Genomic DNA, 21,762 nt, shown 5'->3' on the forward strand with positions numbered 1-21,762 from the left:
AATAAAATTTGTCATTATTTGACAACTTAAGAAACTAAAAAGATTTTATTTATTTAATTTTATGGAAATCACAAGTAGGCAGAGATGCAGGCAGAGAGAGAGGAGGAAGCAGGCTCCCTGCTGAGCAGAGAGCCTGATGCGGGGCTTGATCCCAGGACCCTGAGATCATGACCTGAGCCGAAGGCAGAGGCTTTAACCCACTGAGCCACCCAGGTGCCCCAAAAGTATGTATTTTTTGAAAAGGTCAAACTATCAGACAGAAAAAGTGCATGGGGACATGTCAAAAATTTTCTGCCTGGATCACTTCTTGGCAATTTTATTTTTCATCAGAACTTTTTTTTCTTTCTTTCTATTTTGAGAGAGTGAGTGAGCGAGCAGGTGGGGAGGGGCAGGGAGAGAATCGTAAGTAGGCTTCAAGCGTGGGACTCAATGTCACGACCCTCAGATCATGACCTGAGCCAAAATCAGGAGTCAGACACTGAACCGACTGAACCATGTAGGTGTCCCAGCAATAAAGTATTTTTTAATCACTGTATATATATGGCTTTTTTTTTCTTTTAAAGACATAATGCTTTGGCATACTTAATAGACTACAGCATTTTTTTTTTTTAATTTTCAAATTTGGTTTTCCCAGACTGATAAAGAGGACAATTACATCATGTGACAAGGTGGCCAGATTGGAAAGGATTATTTGGTCTTGTTAAGGAAAGGTTAGATTTACTATTTTTAAGCAGGAGAAATTTTGTGAGTGGAAACAAAGTCATTTGATTTTCAGCCTAAATGAGAATTTAACCTTTGATGTCATGAAATTCTTTCCCTACAATGTTGATAAACAAGGACAACAAATTACTTTTAAAACTGGTTAAAAAAAAAAAAAAAAGAATAGTAACATGGAATTTGTTCTTTTCTCCCCTTCATAGCTGGGTAGTCTGTATAGGTTCATAGACATAAACTTCATGTAAGAATAGCCTAAGAGTTAAAGCAAGCAGAAAAGACATAGAAATGTGAAATATTTGACTTTGTACTTTCCATATTAAGTCAGGTTGTATTAACTGATACTGAGAGTAGCGCTCAGGGCTTATGTGGTGTAAAAAATCCTTAAACTACTTCTTTGAAGAGACAGAAGATACTGTTGAGAATATGTTGTATATCTCTGGGTTAATTTTTTTTATGAATTTGAAGACTTTAAATAGGAACTGGATTATTATGCCATGTATCTTTATCAGTTTTAGTAGTAATATGATAAATGATCTGAATGTGGAAACTAGTTTCTAATGGAAACAAAATTGTTCAAATTTGGATTTTCTGTGTGTGTGTGCTTTTAATTGGATTTTAGTGCTGTAAACTTTGTAAAAAAAATACTATTTATCAGAATTTAAAAGAAGACAGAGGATTAGAAAAAGGTTGTTTTGCTTTATAAAATTATTTTAAAAATGGAATTGGCCCCTTCTATGAAAGGTGCAAAGTTTTGTCTTTAATGCTTTTGTCTCCCATACATGCTAAGGTGAACAAGGTGTGACCCTTGACTTTAAGAAATTTATCTAATAGGGAAATTAAGACATGTACACAAATAGAACCATATTACAGGATAAAATACAGTAAGTACCATAATGGGGGAAAAAGTGCATTTGATAGGTAGAGTGTTGTTTGATAAGCTAATTGATAAATTAGTACAAATTACCTTTTATTGTATATGAGGTTTTGATAGGTAGAGTCTTGATTGATAAGCTAATTGATAAATTGGTACAAATTACCTTTTATTGTATATGAGGTGAGTTTCATGTGCAAGGTGCACTGGCCTGTAGTTGTTTTCCACTTACTATTAGAAAATGTTTTGCTAACCCTTGTTTGACTTTGTATAGAATAATAATGAATTTAATTGAATGATAATTAAGATTTTAGAAAATTCATTTTATCTATGGCATTGCTATTAATGATAAATTTCTTTCTTAAAAGTTTTTTAATCAGGTTCTGATGCTTGGAAAAACATCTATCAGCGATTTGTCAGAGCATGTCTTTGACTTAATTTTGGAGCTCTATAATATTGATAGTCATTTGCTGCTCTCTGTTTTACCCCAACTTGAATTTAAACTAAAGGTAACTATTTAAAAAACGTTAACGTTCTGTCAACCAGATTAGCAAAAAGCATTATTTGTGGCTTTTTAATTCTTATGGTACTTTTACCTGAATGCTGCAGATGTGTATTACTGTTATTTATTTACATGTTTGTACCTTACTTCTTTGCTTATCTGCTATGCCTGGCATGGTGCCTAGCAGATAGTAGCCACTTAATTAATGATGGTATTTTACTTCAGATAATTTCCAGATAAATTCTAGATTGTGACCAATTTTTGAGGCCTAGCTATATACATCAAGCTTCTTTTCAAGGCACAGTTTATAGTGGTTCCCAAGACCCCCTGATTACACCATAAAAATAGTTTAGGGTCTGTTGTCCACATATTGTTAAATAGTTTCCCCATGTGGATATTATCTTATGCCTATGTTGAAACTCCATTACTTTTCACATAGTTCTCTTGAATTTTTTGGTGGCATGTTGCTGTTGCCTTGACATTAAATTATGCCATAAAATTGAGTTTCATTTGTAGATTTGGGGAATAGATTTTCCTCTTTCAAATTATACAGGAAGATTTTAAAAAGTTGGTTATAATTTATCATCTTTGGTGAAATCTGATGTACCATCCAGAGAAATTCTTAAATGATTTCCATGTTATATTTCTTGTTTGTAAAAATTTTGATTTATCTCTTTTAAAACAAGAAAATAAACAATCCTTATTTGTAGTGTGAATAACACACAAAACTAGCAAGTGATTATTCTCATTTTATTCCGGGGTGTATTTTTGGTGTATTTTTCAAGTGACCCACTTGATTCACTGTCCCAACTGCACCATATTTTCCCATGTAGTTAGCAATTTTGATGAGGCAGAAGGCAGTCATACTTCTAACTTTTTTCTTGGTCTGATTTTTTTTTTTTTTAAGATTTTATTTATTTATTTGGCAGAGAGATAGCACAGGTAGGCAGAGCAGCAGTCAGAGGAACAAGGAGAAGCAGCTCCCTGCTGAGCGAGGAGCCTGATGCAGGGCTCTATCCCAGGACCCTGAGATCATGGCCTGAGCCGAAGGCAGACGCTTAACTGACCGAAACATCCAGGTGCCCCTGGTCTAATTTTCTTTAAAAAAAACTGAATACTGTAAGAAATATAAAAAGTAAGGAATTATCATCCTTGTTTTCAGCAAGTCTAACAGCTAGTGTAGAAGAGGAGAAAAATTCAGATTTAATTAGCCAGATATCCTATGTGTGCTAAAAGATAAACAGCATACATTGAAACAAAGGAAACAGATATAGAAGCATATAGAGGTAGGAAGACGCTGGGTGAATTTGTGGAACACAAAGAGTTACAGTTAAGTAAGTAAGCTTTTTAATTTAAGTAAGCTTAAATTATCCCTGACTGCACATTAGAATCTTCACCTGTGGAGCGTTAGTAAGCAAACAGATGTCCGGGCATTAAACCAGATAAGTTGTTTTGATCAGAATTCTTGGCAGTAGAGTACAGGCATTCAGTTTTTTTTATTTTTATTTTTTTAATTTTTATTTTTTTAGAGCTTTAGAGGTCATTTTTTTAGATTGTTTTATTATTTTTTTCTTTTTGTAATAGCTTTATTCAAATATAATTCAAATACCATAAAAATCACCCATTTAAAGTGTACAATTCAGTATTTTTTGACATATTCACAGTCATGCAACTGTCATGACAATTATTTTTAGAACATTTTTATCACCCACTGAAAGAAATCTTATACCCTTTAGTGGTGACCTTCCATTCCTCCAGGAACCCAGCTCAAGACAATCACTAATTTACTTTCTGTCCCTATAGATTGACTATTCTAGACATTTTTATAAATGGGACTATAGCATATATAATCTTTTGTGACTGGAATCTTTAACCTAGCATAAAGTTTTCAAGGTTCTTCCATGGTGTAGTTTGTGCCAGGACGTCATTTATTTATTATTTTTAAAATTTCTTTCAGTCTTGCAGAATTCATCGTTTATGCACCACACCCACTGCTCCATGCAATACATGCTCTCCATAATACCCACCACCAGGCTCACCCAATCTCCTACCTCCTGCCCCTCCAGAACCCTCAGATTGTTTTTCAGGGTCCACAGTCTCATGGTTCATCTTCCCCTCCAATTTCCCCCAACTCCCTTCTCTTCTCCATCTCCCCATGTCCTCCGTGTTATTTCTTATGCTCCACAAATAAGCAAAAGCATATGATAATTGACTTTCTGTGCTTGACTTATTTCACTGAGCATAATCTCTTCCAGTCCCATCCATGTTGATACAAAAGTTGGGTATTCATCCTTTCTGATGGAGGCATAATACTCCATAGTGTATATGGACCACATCTTCCTTTTTTAGTTGCTAAATCATATTTCATTGTATGGGTAATACAATATTTTATCAGTTGATGGACATTTATGTTGTTTCCACCCTTTGCTATTATAAATAATGGTGCTATGTATTATGAATAGTGCTAGTATGAACAGTCATGGACATATTTTTTAAAATTTAAATTTAATTAACATATAATGTATTATCAGTTTCAGAGGTAGAGGTCATTGATTCATCAGTCTTACATAATATCCAGTGCTCATTACATCACATGCTCTCCTTAATGTCCATCACCCACTTATCCCATCCTTCCACCTCCCTCCCCTCTAGCAACCCTCAGTTTGTTCCCTAAGATTAAAAGTCTCTTATGGTTTGTCTCCCTTTCTGGTTTCATCTTGTTTTATTTTTTCTTCTTTTGGGAGAAGATATTTACAAATGACATATCAGATAAAGGGCTAGTATCCAAACTCTGTAAAAGAACTTACCAAACTCAATACCCAAAGAACAAATAATCTAATCAAGAAATGGGCAGAAGATGTGAACAGACATTTCTCCAAAGAACACATCCAGATGGCCAACAGACACATGAAAAAATGCTCAACATCACTTGACATCAGGGAAATAACAAATCAAAACCACAATGAGATATAACCTCACACCAGTCAAAATAGCTAAAATTAACAAGTTAGGGAACAAGATGTTGGCAAGGATGTGGAGAAAGGGGAACCCTCCTAGACTGTTGGCGGGAATGCAAGCTGGTACAACATCTATGGAAAACAGTATGAAGGTTCCTCAAAAAGTTGAAAATAGAGCTACCCTGTAACCCAGCAATTGCACTACTGGGTATTTACCCCAAAGATACAGATGTAGTGATCCGAAGGGGCACCTGCACCCCAATGTTTTTTATAGCAGCAATGCCCACAATAGCTAAATTAGAGAAAAATCCCAGATGCCCATCAAAAGATAAATGGATAAAGATGACATGGTATATATACACAATGGAATACTCTTCAGCCATCAAAATGAAATCTTACATTTGCAATGACGTGGTTGGAACTAGAGGGTATTATGGTAAGTGAAATAAGTCAGAGAAAGACAAGTATCGTATGATCTCAGGAATTTAAGAAATAAGGCAGGATCATGGAGGAAGAGAGGAAAAAATAAAACCAGATGAAACCAGAGAGGGAGACAAACTACAAGAGACTCTTAATCATAGGAAACAAATGTGTTCTACTATTATTTTAATTTTTTTCCCCCAGATTTTTATTTAAATTTCAGGTAACATAGTGTATTATTGGTTTCAGGAGTAGAATATAGTGTTTCATCACTTACATAGAACACTCAGTGCTCATCGTAACAAGTGCCCTCCTTACGACCCATCACCCATATAGCCCACCCCCCACCCACCTCCTTCCATTAACCCTCAGTTTGTTCTCTGTCATTAAGAGTCTCTTATGGTTTGCTTCCATTTCTCTTTTTCTTTCTCCTTCCCATATGTTCATCTGTTTTATTTCATAATTTCCAAATATGAGTGAAACCATATGGTATCTGTTTTTCTCTGACTGACTTACTTCACTTAGCCTAATACATTCTAGCTCCATTCATGTCGTTGCAAATGGCAATGGTTCATTCTTTTTGAGGGCTGAGTAATATTCCTGTGTGTGTGCACACACATAGCCACATTTAGCAATCATTTTGATGTGCCCTTGGGGTTGAAAAATACTTATTTAGAGGACTAATGAGAGAAATAACAGAGATGACTTAGATCATATTATGGGAGCTCTTAATACTAGGCTAAGGCATTGGTTTAAAAAAAAAAAACAAACCAACAGTGTACAGTGTCTTCATAGCATTTTGAATATCATTGTTTTTTGATATGGTCACATTTTATGTTCAATTGTAGTATTGTGGCTAGTTCAGTCATTTTACCATTGTGTCATTTGTTGGAGGTACCAAAATCAATAATAAAATTGAGTTCCTGTCTCCATGCTACCTACCCATAATAGAATAAATGAAGCAGAAATTCATTTTTGCACATGCAAGACTTCAGCATATTGGTAAACTTCATTATGGATCTGGTATGTGTAGGTGAACTGATTCTTCTTTTGGGAGATTTCACATATTTATTTCTACAAAGAGCTTAACCAGTACAATCATACAGAATTTTCTGTTTACTTTAGGCCTGGCCTCTTCATGGCTATTTTTAAAAAACAGTTTTCGAAGGGCCTGCATAACTTTGATGTAGTTAATTTTTGAATATGAATGTGAATGGAAATAAGCCTCAAATTCAAGAGGGGTCTCTAACATTTAATCAAACTTTGGGATGTATTTTCATATAGGAAGTACACTTTAACAAGCTGATTAGAACATTTAAGGGTTTATTTATTTCTTGCAAAGTATATTGAGCATTTTTATGTATACTTTTTCATCTGGAGCTCATGAAAGTTTTTCTGTGGAATTGGAGATGGGGAAAATTATTGTGACTATATCTACCTGATGGTTTTAAAGCTGTTTGTGTTTTGTTTTAGAGCAATGATAATGAAGAACGCCTACAAGTTGTTAAACTATTGGCAAAAATGTTTGGTGCGAAGGATTCAGAATTGGCTTCTCAAAACAAACCACTTTGGCAGTGTTACTTGGGCAGGTATATGATTTTGGTGTCCTGTTTAAAAGTAATAAATGTTTTTAATCTATTTATATTATCTAAAAATGTCATTCATATTTTAATATTTTCCTGAAATTATAAAAATGAAGGTTTTATATTTTGAAATTTTTGAATGTTAGTACTGATTAGCCATATTTACAGTTTCACTTTCTGTTTTCATCTTATTTTGCCCTTAATAATTTCTGAAAGATGATACGCTTAAAAAGCTATTTCAGAAAGTATTATAATCATGAAATTAAAATGTGTTAGTACATTTGCAGTGATTCATTCCAGCTGAAAATAAATCATTGTGAGATACACAGGTATCCACAGAATGAATAAATAAATGATACGTATGTCTTCCTCCTAACCTCCTTTGTACATTTCTCTTTTAAAGGAAGTGATAGCCTGGGATATATATATGCTTTTAATGTTCACAATCATGAAATTTTTTGCAAAATTTTGAGTGTATTTGTTTCTTTTTTCTTTGAGAAGGGTTCAATTATATTTTTAAAGGTATCCTTGACCTTGAATATATTAAAACCATTTAAGGCCCTAGCTGAAACCTTCTTTGACCCAGAAGATAAAGGAGAATTTTTTTCCTCTGCTTAAATTTTTTTCATAACAAATAATGCAGTTAAGTCACAAATAAATAGGATTTAAAAACTCATACTCTGAAGGCGGCCGGTTAGCTCAGTTGGTTAGAGCGTGGTGCTAATAAAAACTCATACTCTGTTTCTTTTTATATTGAAATATTTGTATGTTATGACCACTTTTCTTTCCATCTTAATATTAGAACTGTCACGATTATAATAAATTTAATTTCTCTTGGCCTTATTTTTCTAATTTGTTAAATGAACTGTAAGTTTGCTAAGTGCCAAATTCTTAATCTGATTTCTTATTGCCTATATAGCTCAATAGTATTTGACAGGGTGCGTTAAATGAATAAATTTTAGTCTATTGTCATTTTGAGTTTGCTTTCGAAACTCTTTTCCTTTAAATACAGTGGAAAGTTCTTGGGCAGTAGAGCAGAATAGCTTATATGTTTAATTAAATTATACCTTTTAATTTAGAGTCCACTTAATGTGGTAAAACAAAAATACAGGTTTTACTTACAGACATTTACTGTATCTTTAAATCAGGACTTGGATTATCCAGACTTGATTTGGGAGGTTAAAATTTGTCACATTTCCATTACATTGTAATTTTTCCTTTACTTTTAAAATTACAGGTCTTCAAACTGAAACTCACAGATTATTACCACTTTTAAGAAGCTAGAGTATTTTTTAAAGAGGTCTTATAATATTTATTTATAATGGTTAAATGGTATATGTTTAGTTGGAAATGGTAAAGTACATAGGGATGAAGTACTTGGATTCAAAACCGTCTGGAAACTATATGATACCATAGGCTAGGTGTTATAACTTTTTTTTGAGTGTACTTCATAGAGCATTTTTTTTCTTATAATAAGCTTTTCTTTTCTTTTTTAAAGATTTTATTTATTTATTTGACAGACAGAGATCACAAATAGGCAGAGAGGCAGGCAGAGAGAGAGAGAGAGAGAGAGAGGAGGAAGGAAGCAGGCTCCCTGCTGAGCAGAGAGCCCGATGTGGGGCTCGATCCCAGGACCCTGGAAACATGACCTGAGCCGAAGGCAGAGGCTTTAACCCACTGAGCCACCCAGGCGCTCCTCTTATAATAAGCTTTTATGAATAATTTGGTGCTCGTTTAGAAGATCTCTTTTTTTCTCCTTTATAATATTTGTTATGACATTTGTTATGATATGTTATGAATTTGTTATGGTATTGGGTGATAGATGATTTGGAAACCTTTTGATATTACAGAATTAGATATATGAAAATATGGAATGGAAAATTCTCACTTGACTTTGATGTTCTTGTTGTTACTTAACAAGATTTTTCAAAGACATCCCTCTTTTGTAGTCCAGGCTGAACTAGTGTATACAGGCTTTCAACATCAATGGTTTAGGACAGCTGGACATCGTGGGCTTTATGATGGAGGAACAGGATTCCATCTATGAAATAGTCTTGCTGAAACAGTGAATCTGGATATAATTAAGTGTCTAGATCTAACTATCAACTTGTAAGATTTAGGATAGAAGGGGAGCCTATTAATTGAAACCCGGATAATACAGATTAGTGAAATCTCAACTATGGGAAAACACAACACACACAAACAGAACAATTTCTTCACAAAATAAATTACAAAGAAAAAAACGATAGAAGAGAAATACAAAGTTAAAAGATACCTAAATTGCATATCTTTAAAGAGTTTTAATATTTTGGAGATAAATACTAAGATATTTACTTCATTTAAAATTGGCTTTTTGGTATTAGTGGAAATGTAATATGATGTTTAACTGGATAGGAGTTAATTTGGGCTCAGTTTTAGAGTCATGTAAAATAATACGGGGTTTAGTGCAAGATCTGCCACATTTTGTGAATGCCCTACACTTAAGAAAGAATGGGATTTATATAATGTATCTATGACCTGTGCACACAAATAGGCTTATATAAACATATATATTTAAAAGAATAATATTTATAGGAAAAACCTTGTCATTCTCATTTTTTGTGCTTGAGCCAAACTTATATTGTTTTCACAAGCTCCTTAAAAGTACATAGTTCTCATAGGAGATTGTCCTGGTTTAATGTAGACATTCTGAAGCATTCATAAATATATAGCTTATCAAAACTTTGTTGAAATAGTCTAGCTTTGCTTTGAATTATTTTACGTAACTTGTTTTTTCTTTTAATTAGAGAAGTAAATATAAATTGTGTATATTTTAAACACATAATTGTTCCTCCTATTTTAAAGAACATTCTGTGCCTTTATATTTTATCAGGTTTAATGACATCCATGTACCAATCCGCTTGGAATGTGTGAAGTTTGCTAGTCATTGTCTCATGAACCATCCTGATTTAGCAAAGGACTTAACAGGTATTATATACCCATAATAGCAAGTATGCCTAGATGTTCTTTGGTGAAAAAAATCATTTTTATGTAAATGGGGAAAAATCCCATTTTTTTATTACTGTGATGGGTAAAGTAATCTTTTAATTCATTATCATGGAAGTTACTCTCTGGAGCTAGAATTTTGACTCATTATATCTTTTAGTCTAGAAACACCTATAAAAAGTCAGTTTACCAGAAAGAATACGAGTTTTTTCATTTCAGAACAATTCTAAAGATATTTTAGGTGTTTGGATTTGAATTTCACTTTGGTGTTCTTTACTTTTCTTTAATGTTTTGAGAACTTTGGTAAATGTCATTAATTTGTAAACTGCGTTTAATGGGGGTCACTTTGCTGAAATCTGTATAAATTACAAGGCATTTCAGAATTTTGCATTTTCATACTTAATAAAGATATCATGTATCTGAATATTGCTCGTCTATTAATTTTTCTTTTCTTTTTTAAGATTTCACTTATTTAGGGATGCCTGCATGGCTCAGTTAAGTGTCTGTCTTTGGCTCAGGTCATGATCCCAGAGTCCTGGAATGGAGCTCCATATTGGGCTCCTTGTTCAGCAGGAAGCCTGGTTCTCCCTCTGCCTACCACTGCTTATGCTTGCGCTCTCTCTCTGACAAATAAATAATATCTTAAGCAAAAGATTTTATTTATTTATTTATTTATTAAATTTTATTAATTTGAGAAAGAAAGCAAGTGAGAGCGCAAGCAGGGGTTGGGTAGAATGGGAGGGAGAAGCAGACTCCCTATTGAGCAGGAAGCCCCATGGGTGGGGCTCCATCCCTGAACTCCAGGATCAGGACCTGAGCTACAGGCAGAGGTTTAACTGACTGAGTCACTAAAGCACCCTCAATTTTTTTAAATTAGGACATTGTTTGGAAAATACAGATGACTATAGTAGCTGCTATGTCTTCTTCAGAAATGTTACCGCATTTTGCTATATTTGCTTAAGAGTTTTAAAAAAAAGAAAAGAAATTGTAGTTGTAGTTGAAATGCCACTCATAAACTATTATTCCTGTTTCCACAGAGGGTAGCTACTCCACTAAATTTGGTCTGCATCCTGTTTCTTTTTCTATCTGTCACATGTATATTTGTCCATAAATGATATATGGTTCTGTTATGTGTTTTTAAAAATTTTATTGAAATGGTATCATTTGAATTTGATGGAGTTGAACTTACTCCTACTGTCTTATGTATTTTATTTTCATGCTTCTTGCTTTTTTTCCCCCTCCTATTTTCCTCTTTTCTGCTTAATTGCTTACTTTTCTTTGTTTTCATTTTTCCTTTTTTCCCTTGGGGCTTGGAAGTTAACATTTTCACTTTTGTGCTTTTACTGCATAATTGATCAATGAAGTCTAAAGTTAATCAGAACTCTCTAGCTTCTTTTTGAGCAATCAAGGAACTTCAAGGTTTTAACTTCAAAGTTTTAACTTTGCATGTTCTCTTTCCATTGTTTACATTATTGTTTGTTATTAGTTATTTACTCTTTTTAAAACTTTATCAACTTGTAGTATATTTAAAAATTTTTTTTATGGCCCTTGCTTATGGTTGCTTCTTAAATCTTACTACTTCCTTCTGAGTTTCTTTTGATAAAATGATGAAATATATTCTTTCATATTTTTTTTTTTAAGATTTTTGATTTATTTACTTGAGAGCAGAAGCAGGGGAAGTGGCAGGCAGAGGCAGAGGGAGAGGGAGAAGCAGGCTTCCAGCTGAGCAGGGAGCCCAATGTGGGGCTCAATCCCAGGACCCCAAGATCATGACTGCAGCTGAAGACAGACGCTTAACTGACTGAGCCACCCAGATGCCCCTCTTTAATATTTTTAACAATAGTTTGTCATAGTAATACTTTCAGGTCTTGTTAATTTCTACCAATTCTGTTTAAACAGCAGGTGTTTCTCACTTTCATCCTTTTTTTGTGGGTGATATCGTGTCTGAAACCCTCCACCTGCCTACTCACATCTGAATTTGGACTGCTTGCTCTTTGAGCTTCTACTTTATAGCATTGATCTTCAGAGGATCTGTTCTTCCTCCCTCTTTCATCTTCCCTCTGTTTCCTTTCTTTCTCTCTCTCTCTCTCTCCTGTCTCTCCTGCGTGTGTGTGTGTGTGTGTGTGTGTGTGTGTGTTTTTCTCTTTTGTCTTCCTCCTTCTCTTTTCCCCTGGATGTTCCTTTTACTGTAACATTCTATTCTTGTGTTATTGATGAACTGTTCTCTGAAAAAATTAATGATAGCGTTTTGGAGAATTATTTTCCTACAAAATGTTTCTTTTAGTCAACTTATTTTTTCCACCTGCTTTGTCTGTATTTTCTGTGTTAGAGGCTTTCCTCAAATGCTTGTTAGTCGGTAGCTCTCTGCTATAATTAAGAGTGGGGGACTAAATAAAGAGCTGTTTAGAAAGCCCTGAATGTATAGATGGGATTGCTGACTCTGAACTTCGATATAGGGTGACCAGGGTGGGTTCTTTGTTAGGAAAACCTTTAGTTTAAATACTTGTCTTTAACTGGTCAGATTCCTCACTGAAGAGGATCCTATCAGGAGTTTAAAAGTATAGTTGCTGGTATCTTTGGGACTACTGTATTATTACTTCATTCCTTTTTTTTATTATTGAGTAATATTCTATTGTATAAATACACAGTGATTTGTTTATTCACTTTTTTGTTTGATGGGTTTCTGGGTTGTTTTTGATTTTGAGCTTTTAAGATTATGATTACTCTGAGTATTATTACAAGTGTTTCTATGGATTTATGCTTTTATTTCTCTCTGTAATTACTTAGAGTGAAATTGCTGGTTATGGGGTAAATACATGTTTAATTTTATAAGAAATGACCGAGTTCTCCATATTAGCTATATTGTTTCCACTTGGACTGGAAATGATTTAGACTTCTAGTTCTTCAGTGTTCTTGTCACCATTTTGTATCATAAATCTTTTTGATTGTAGTCATTCTCATAGTTCTTGCTGTTTTATTGTGGTTTTAATTTGCATTCTCCTGATGACTAATGAGATTGAGTATCTTTTTATGTGTGTATTGAAATTTTCTTTTGTGAGGTGTGTTTTTAAATTTTAAATCCATCTTTTTAAAATTGGCTTGTTTTTCTTGTTGATTTGTAGTGGTCTGTATATGTTCTGGATCTCTTTAAAGTATAAAAAAATTAAGTAATTTTCCCATAGAACTTTAATACAAACTTCGCTGTTACCTAAGTAATACATGTTTTGATTTTTTTTTTAATGGTTTTATTTTTTTGACAGACAGAGATCACAAATAGGCAGAAAGGCAGGCAGAGAGAGAGAGAGCAGGTTCCCCGCTGAGCAGAGAGCTGGATGCTGGGCTCTATCCCAGGACCCTGGGATCATGACTGGAGCCGAAGACAGAGGCTTTAACCCACTGAGCCACCCAGGCACCCCATGTTTTGATTTTTTGTAGCTATCTAAAATATATTTTAAATGTGAATAATTTCACCGATAACCTTTTAAGTCCTTCCATTGTTTGGAATGTTTGAATGTTTACCAAAAGATAGTGTGTAGTTTCCTTTTTTTATGAAACATTTATGTTGTGTTATGATTTCCTGTTTTTCAGCCTCTGTGCACATTTTAGTTTTTTTTTTTTCTCCTTTAATTCCCATCACTTACTTCACCTATCCCCCTACCCACCTTCCTCAGGTAATCATCAGTTTGTTCTCTATAGTTGAGTCTGTTGGTTTGTCTTTCGCTCTCTATTTTTTTCCTTTGCTCATCAGTTTTCTTAAATTCCACATGTGAGTGAGATCATATGGTATTTGTCTTTCTTTGATTTTGCTTAACATTATGTTCTCTAGCTTTATCCATGTTTTGCAAATGGCAAGATTTCATTCCTTTTTAAAGCTGAATAATATTCCACTGTGTGTATGTGTGTGTATACCTATTCTCAAACTATCTCAAAAAAAAAAAAAAAAAAATAGAAGAGGAAAAAAAAATAGAAGAGGAAGGAAAACTTCCAAATTCATTTCGTGAGGCCAGTATCACCCTGATACCAAAACCAGATAAAGACACCACCAAAAAAAAGAATTCTATAGGTCATTATCTCTCATGAGATACCACCTCTTCTTCATATCCATCTATGGATAGACACTTGGGCTTTTACCTTAGCTTGGCTATTGTATGTAAATAATGTTGCAGTAAATAGGGGTGAATGTATCCCTTTGAATTAGTGTTTTTTTATTCTTTGGGTGAGTACCCAGTAGTGGAATTACTGGCTTGGAGAGTAGTTCCATTTTTTAACTTTTTGAGGAAATTCCATACTGTTTTCTAGAGTGGCTGAGCCAGTTTGCATTCCCACTGACAGTGCAAGAGAGTTTACCTTTTTCTATATCCTCACCAAGACCTCTTATTTCTTGGTTGTTGATATTAGCCATTTTGACAGGTGTGAGGTGATACCTCATTGTAGTTTTAACTTGGATTTCCTTGATGATGAGTGATTTGAGCATCTTTTCATGTATCTTTTGGCCATCTGTTTGTCTTTGGAAAAATGTCTGTTCATATCTTGTCTATTACTTAATTGGATCATTTGGGGTTTTTGATGTTGAGTTGTATCAGTTCTTTATATGTTTTGGGTACTAGCCCTTTATCAGATATGTTATTTGCCACTATCTTCTGTCTTCTTCCCTTCTCTAGGTTGTCTTTTAGTTTTGCTGGTTGTTTTCTTTGCTGTGCAGAAACTTAATTTTGAAATAGTCCCAATAGTTCATTATTGCTTTTGTTTCCCTTACCTTGAGAGACACTATAAAAATGTTGTTACAGCCAGTGTCTGAGAAATTACTGCCTGTACTCTCTTCAAGGGTTTTTACAGTTTAAGGTCTCACATTTAGGTCTTTAATCCGTTTTGAGTTTATTTTTGTGTTTGGTGAAAGAAGGTGGTCTAGTTTCATTTTTTTGCAATGTAGCTGTCCCAACTCCACTTGTTGGAGAGATTTTCTTCCATTGGATATTCATTTCTCCTTTGTTGAAGATTAATTGGTCATAAAATGTGGGTTTACTTCTGGGTTTTCTATTCTGTTCCATTGATCTGTGTGTTTATTTATTTTTTTTCCAATTTATTTATTTTCAGAAAAACAGTATTCATTATTTTTTCACCACACCCAGTGCTCCATGCATCTGCCACAATTTTGTTGAAAACTCTGTTTTGCTATGATCTTTTCTCTTATACTTGTCCCTTTTAAAAGACATTTTCTTAGGATTTCAGAAGTGAGCGAAGATTAATATATGTTAGACACACATGTTTGTCTTGCCTTTCTTGACTGTTTTTGTGAGATTCATCCTTGTGCCTTCAGCCACATTTTGAGGGACATGGCCATATTGTGAAGAGTATTTTTAGCTGTTTTGTCATGCTAACTACTAAGAATTTCATCTTTCTCTTTTGTTTTCCTCTGCACAGTAGGGATCTGTAAGTTAATAGTTCTGGTATATATCTGTTTAATATGAATGGCTTAGGGAGATTGGGATGCATCTTAAAATTGATGGTGTTCTCATTGGTTTTGTCTTAGTCGCCTCTAAGAATTATATCAATTGCACTTGAAACAAGTAAAGTGTAAGATAAAACTCGCATGTTTATCTTGGTGGAGAAATGAACTTGAGATGTATTTAACAGACTTCATTTGAAATCAATACTTAAAGTAACTTTCTTTACTGAGTTAGGTAAAATTACACTTCAGAAGTTTTTTTTGTGGGAGGGGGTGACATATGACATACGGTCTTTCTCATTTTTGGAAATAGTTTCTGTTATAGAATGCTCATGGTGAAGATTCTTAAACCTGGGCAGTGGTTTTATGGGTGTTTGTGTTGTAATTCTTTGTTAAACTGTCTATTTATAGGGACGTAAATCCACTTAAAATCGTAATAAGCACTATTTACTGTATATAGGCATAGCTAGACATATTGCTCCAAATCCAAACAGTGAAAATTTAGCTTACTGGTCTTATAATAGAAAGTGAAATGATATTTTATTTGTTATGTTCATGTTCAGTTGTGGTACCTCTTCCTTAAGCCTCTAATATATCATTACTGAAGAGTGTTAATTTTTTCTTTCAGCTCAGTGTCAGATCAGAACTGCCATGTTTTTGACTGAATTTAAGGTCTTCCTCCAGCCACTCCTAGTTATTAAATGTTTAATTTCTTCTATGTTTCCTTTGCCTTTCTTAGTTTAATTACATGGACTTTCCTTTTGGTGTTTCCTGTAATCTTTTTGCTTGGTGGCTGGTATTTTAATTTTGTTCTTTCTGAAACCTTACTCAGATAAGGGATAGAAGCTTAAATATTCTAGCTTTTTCCCAGTAGAACTACTTGACTTGAATATTTTAACTAGTGTTAAAGCCTCTGCCTTCAGCTCAGGTCATGATCCAGGGTTCTGGGATCGAGCCCTGCATTGGGCTCTCTGCTCAACAGGGAGCCTGCTTCCCCCTCTCCCTCTGCCTGCCTCTCTGCCTACTTGTGATCTCCGTCAAATAAATAAATAAAATCTTTAAAAAAAATAAATATAGAAATGAAATATTTGAAGTCATACACTTCTTAGTTCATTTGTATGGTTTAGTTAATGAGGTTAAGAACTCCTTAATACACTACCCTGACCCACAGATGGGGAGGGGTTTTAATACTCAGTTGCGTGTAAACTACTATATTTTGACTAAAGGACTAACCTTCATGTCTATGCCCTTTTCTTCTCTGCTCTTAATTTTGAAACTTTGAACCTTCTACTTAGGTTTTGTTTTGTTGTGGTTTACTTACCAAGGACTTATGCAATCTTTTAAAACATATTAATTCTTAAAGTCCAATTTTAATAAAATAAAATTTTGTCTTTCAGAATATCTTAAAGTGAGGTCACATGACCCTGAAGAAGCTATTAGACATGATGTTATTGTGTCCATAGTTACAGCTGCTAAAAAGGATATTCTTCTGGTCAACGATCACTTACTTAATTTTGTGAGAGAGAGAACATTAGACAAACGGGTAAGTTGGAATAATAATTAGTAGTAGGCAGCTTTTACTTTGCATACTTTAAGTTCAGTAGTATTTCATTTGGAAATATTGAGATTTAAATGACTACTTGAACACTTGAAAGGCTGCAAGTATTTATGTATTTATGAGAACGTTTTATTTTTTTGTTATATTAAGTTTTGTTAGGTTTATAAATTCAGATTATTTGTTCTCATCTTAAAAATGAGATGGCTCTAAATGGTAGTCAGAAGTTTAGCCTGGACACTAGTTTTAATAAATGAGTTGTAAAGGCCTCTGACACAACTTCTTATGTTTTTGTTGACTCTCTTCTGTTTCTTTTCACATGAGTATCAGTTGATGGTCCTTTAGCTGGTTGTACTATAATTTCTGTGGAGTAGAAAATAACATGTTTTCAACTTTGCAAAGCTAAACCTGTCAGAGCAGCATGCTTCCAGGCTGTCTTCTGTGACCCTAAACCTTTCCCCCTTGAGTGAGCACCCACTAGCTGCACTCAGTAATCAGTGGCTTCTTAAGAGAGGTATAGTGTCTTCCTATTCTTGTATTCTTATTGCCTGGCTATATTAGACACTCAGTAAAATATGTGAGTGAATGTTCATTCTCTCCTCATCCCCATTGCCTTTCCTTTCTGGTGTGGGTTTTACTGGATTTAGGCTTGAATAATTTTGGTGAAGGATGAAAATCATTGAAGTATATGGGAGTTAATTAACAAAGAAAGTGGGAAGCCTGTCGGTAGTTGTGAATAGTTTTGACTAGTAAATACGTCATTTTAATAGTTGCTTATAAGTTTGTTTGTGCTGTTGTCATCATTTAATGCTCTCTTTGGTAATGCTATTTGTGGGTAGAGGACAGATGGGCAGGAATTGCATAGTTTTCCCTCCAAATCTATAGGTATTAGGAATAACTTATCTTAACTAATAAATTTAGACTTGTCTTTTTTGAATATTTCATAGAGTATTAAGGAAAGGTCCTATAGAGTATTAATGAAAGGCATAAAGAAGGAAAAGGAGATTTGCCTCGTGGTAGGATAGCAGCCTTTCAAGTGTTCAAGTAATCTTTTTCTTTGTTAGATTTGGAATTTGAGCTAAGTATCTGTGTATTGTTGGGGTCACATAAATTCTTAAAATTTTTGATAATGTTGTATTCATAATAGGCCTCCTTGGTTCATTCATATAAATACTGAATATCAAAAAATAATGGAATATATTTATGTTCTTGGCAGAATTAGAATATGCTCTATCTTTAAATTCTCCTTAAAGTAGCAGTTTGGGGAAGTAGAGATAAGACAGAGAATAGAAAGTTCCTACAAACAAGTTGAATTCTTATTTTATGAGTAAGGCTTTTTGAAGTCTTTTATTTCAATATGTATCAGTGGATGGATGAGATAAGGACTGTTCTTAATCTGCTGTAAGTAATTGAAAAGAAACAAGGGAAGAATATACAATGAATGACAGACTGCAAAGGAAAAAAATATAAACATCTGTGCAGCTTCATGAAGTTCTAAACATTACTAACATCTTACTGATTATAGTGCTGTTTGTGTAAAATTAAAGAATAAACTCATCCCAAGATAATTAAGCAGTATTAGATACACTAGCAAATATGTATTTTAAGAAAATAGTTGAATGCATTCCTCTTACACTTGAACTTGATTCTTAGATATACAGAATGAACCGAGCGTCTTTACTTAGCATTTGATAAAACCAATGTCATGTACCTTTAACTGAAGTATATTTAATATACACCATAAATGGAAAAAGTGTATAAGGGATAAGTCACAATTAACTCATTCTTTGCCTGTTAAAATTTTGTAGCATACTTTCTCTTACCAATTTTCAGTGACTTCATGTGATGGTGATTAATGTTTGTTTTTTAGGGGTAAATGATGGGCATAGTATATTAAAGCATTAAAATTTTTTATACATGTTGATATCTCTGTACCTTAAATAGTAGATATATTAAAATGATAGTTATGTTTTTTTCCTAGTCATTGTAAATAGATATCTAGTAACAGAGGAGTGATGAAGATATATTGTATAAAGCAGCTTAAAAACAAGAAAATGGACTTTCCTGAAATATAATGAACATTTTTAAATTTTAAGAAAGCATTTTTGTTTTTACTTTAAGTGGAGAGTGCGCAAAGAAGCCATGATGGGACTTGCCCAAATTTATAAGAAGTATGCTTTACAATCAGCAGCTGGAAAAGATGCTGCAAAACAGATTTCATGGATCAAAGACAAATTGCTACATATATATTATCAAAATAGTATTGATGATCGGTAAGTTAAGGACACCATATGTAAAATATATGGTGCTTTTGATGTATTTAGTTGTTGTTGATCTTTAGTTTTAGGTAAACTGTTTTCTTTATAACTTTAAATTCTCTCAGTTTTTATTGCAAGTTAAAGCTAGTGTGTGACTAGTTTTCTTCCTACCAAAGCCATAAATGAAGCAATAATGTGCATATACCTTTAAGGAGGGATACAGTTTTTAAGTTCATTTTTGTATACTATTTTTAAACAGCGGTACTTAAGAGTAGAAATGTGTGTAATCATTTAAATTTTATTTCACAGGTTATTTTTCAAATAAAATGTTTTTAAGTAAATGAAAATAAAGCTTTTGGATTCTAAATAAACAGTTTCTACTGAAGGATAAAAAGACAATTTAGTTTTATTTGAAACACATTATCTGAATATAATCATATTTTTCTTTTGCAGTATAAGGTTAGATCTTGTGTGGATCCTAACCATTTAGTAGTGAATAGATCTGTGAATCCTGCTTGCAGAATTTATTTCACTTGCTTGAATTTATTTTAAATTCTTAGATCCAAATGGTCTTACTCATAATAGATGAGAATGAGAAAATTAAGAACCAGTAGGCCACCTTACATTTTTAAGAATTACAGTAACTAGAAACTGGGTATCTTAGATTAACTTTATTTAAGAAACCTTGTAGTTCTTATTTTTGTAAAATGGACATTTTTAGACTTTTTGAGTGTGCAATATCATTCCATGGGAGATTTGCATTATTTCCTAGTACTTTTTTTTTTTAAACTGTTAACCAGGTCTTTTCATGATGTTTACTCAGATGATAAAAACTCAGAAGAATCTTATTATGTCTTTAGAAATTTTAACTTAGAGATGCTTAGAATTTGTCATTTGGAAGGACCTGGTTTTTTGACACTTTATTATTCAGATAAGGAAATCGAAACCCTCGTATATACTCAAGGTCATGCAGAGGTAGTTATCTTAGCTGGGTATAGAGTTATTGCCAGTACATCCAGCTAAATCTTTTTTCAGCCCCTCTTCTTATAGAAGGAAATCATCGATTTGAAATCTCATCTCCATTCAGAAAGCAGGAACTTCTTTTATATGTATACGTTGTGTGTTTTGGAATTTTATATACAAATTCAGTACATTAAAAAAAAAATCATTACAGTACCTTCTCTGTGTTTTTGCAGATTGCTTGTTGAACGCATCTTTGCCCAATACATGGTTCCCCACAATTTGGAAACTACAGAACGGATGAAGTGTTTATATTACTTGTATGCCACACTGGATTTAAATGCTGTGAAGTATGTTTCAAATGTCAAATTTTGTTTTTTTTCATCTTTTTCAGTGTATTGCATTTTATGGGGAAAACCCCACAAGTGTATTTTTAAATGTTAACAATTTTTGTAACGCAAACATTGTTTAAATGATCAGACACAGGGGCGCCTGGGTGGCTCAGTGGGTTAAGCCGCTGCCTTCGGCTCGGGTCATGATCTCAGGGTCCTGGGATCGGGTCCCGCATCGGGCTCTCTGCTCTGCGGGGAGCCTGCTTCCTCCTCTCTCTCTCTCTCTGCCTGTCTCTCTGCCTACTTGTAATCTCTCTCTGTCAAATAAATAAATAAAATCTTTAAAAAAAAAATGATCAGACACAATAAAATACTTGACTGTTTTTTCAAAGGTACTGCTATCAGCATGAGATTAACAAGGATTTTTATAAGCAATTAAAACATAGAGCTGATTGACATGGAATTTTTCAGGATTTGATTTCTTTCCCCAGACATACATATTGTCGTTTCAAGAAGTATTGATGTACCTTTTTGTTTGTTTTCTTCCTTAAGGCATTAAGAAGGTCCATACTGAGAAAATCCTACCGCCTTATTTTAACCTCATGGTCATTTGAATTTTGCTGTAGAGTGGTAGGGTACATATTTTGTGCTGTATAACCTCAGCATCTGTTATAGTTTGGCATATGGATATGCACAAATACATTTAATGACCATTTTTCATTCAGAAAATACTTTTGATCACCATTATATGGAATTGGCATTTTGGACATGGAGGAGACATTACTAATTGAATCATACTGATGGTTAGGAAATTGAAACCTAGAGATTGATTTGCTCTAGGTTTTAGAAAATGTAGATGCTCTGCATTCCAGCAAATGTCATTACAAGTTGGGGATTAAATGTTCGGAAATTGAAGTCTAAGGAGCTGCATATAATTTTCATTCCTATGTCTCCTTAATGGGACTTTGACTTCTTCCATGGGAATTATTATATGTGCCAATTAGAGCTTTCATAGAAACATTGAAGAAAAGGAGAAATGTAAATTTCTTATTATCTGTTGTACTTAAGGCAGAGGGGTATATATTATCAATGGCTGCTTTTGTGCTTTAACAGCAGAATTACATAGTTTCAACAGAGACTGTATTGTATGGTCCATAACATTTATTATCTGGCCTT

General features: G+C 33.7%; 1 protein-coding gene across 6 annotated transcripts in view; it reads left to right on the forward strand.

Annotated features, from left to right (window-relative positions):
• The window catches only part of PDS5B (PDS5 cohesin associated factor B), a 196,793-nt gene that overhangs the window by 87,091 nt on the left and 87,940 nt on the right, over positions 1–21,762 (forward strand). For all 6 annotated transcript variants that reach the window (XM_044249567.1, XM_044249569.1, XM_044249572.1 and 3 more), the window contains exons 8-13: positions 1,957–2,097; positions 6,941–7,056; positions 9,923–10,017; positions 16,879–17,024; positions 19,158–19,309; positions 20,491–20,604. In XM_044249567.1, coding sequence (XP_044105502.1) covers positions 1,957–2,097; positions 6,941–7,056; positions 9,923–10,017; positions 16,879–17,024; positions 19,158–19,309; positions 20,491–20,604 — 764 coding nt within the window. The remainder of the gene's footprint in view (positions 1–1,956; positions 2,098–6,940; positions 7,057–9,922; positions 10,018–16,878; positions 17,025–19,157; positions 19,310–20,490; positions 20,605–21,762) is intronic.

This window comes from Neovison vison, chromosome 5 (genome assembly GCF_020171115.1).
Source record: "Neovison vison isolate M4711 chromosome 5, ASM_NN_V1, whole genome shotgun sequence".
NCBI classification, from domain to species: domain Eukaryota; kingdom Metazoa; phylum Chordata; class Mammalia; order Carnivora; family Mustelidae; genus Neogale; species Neogale vison.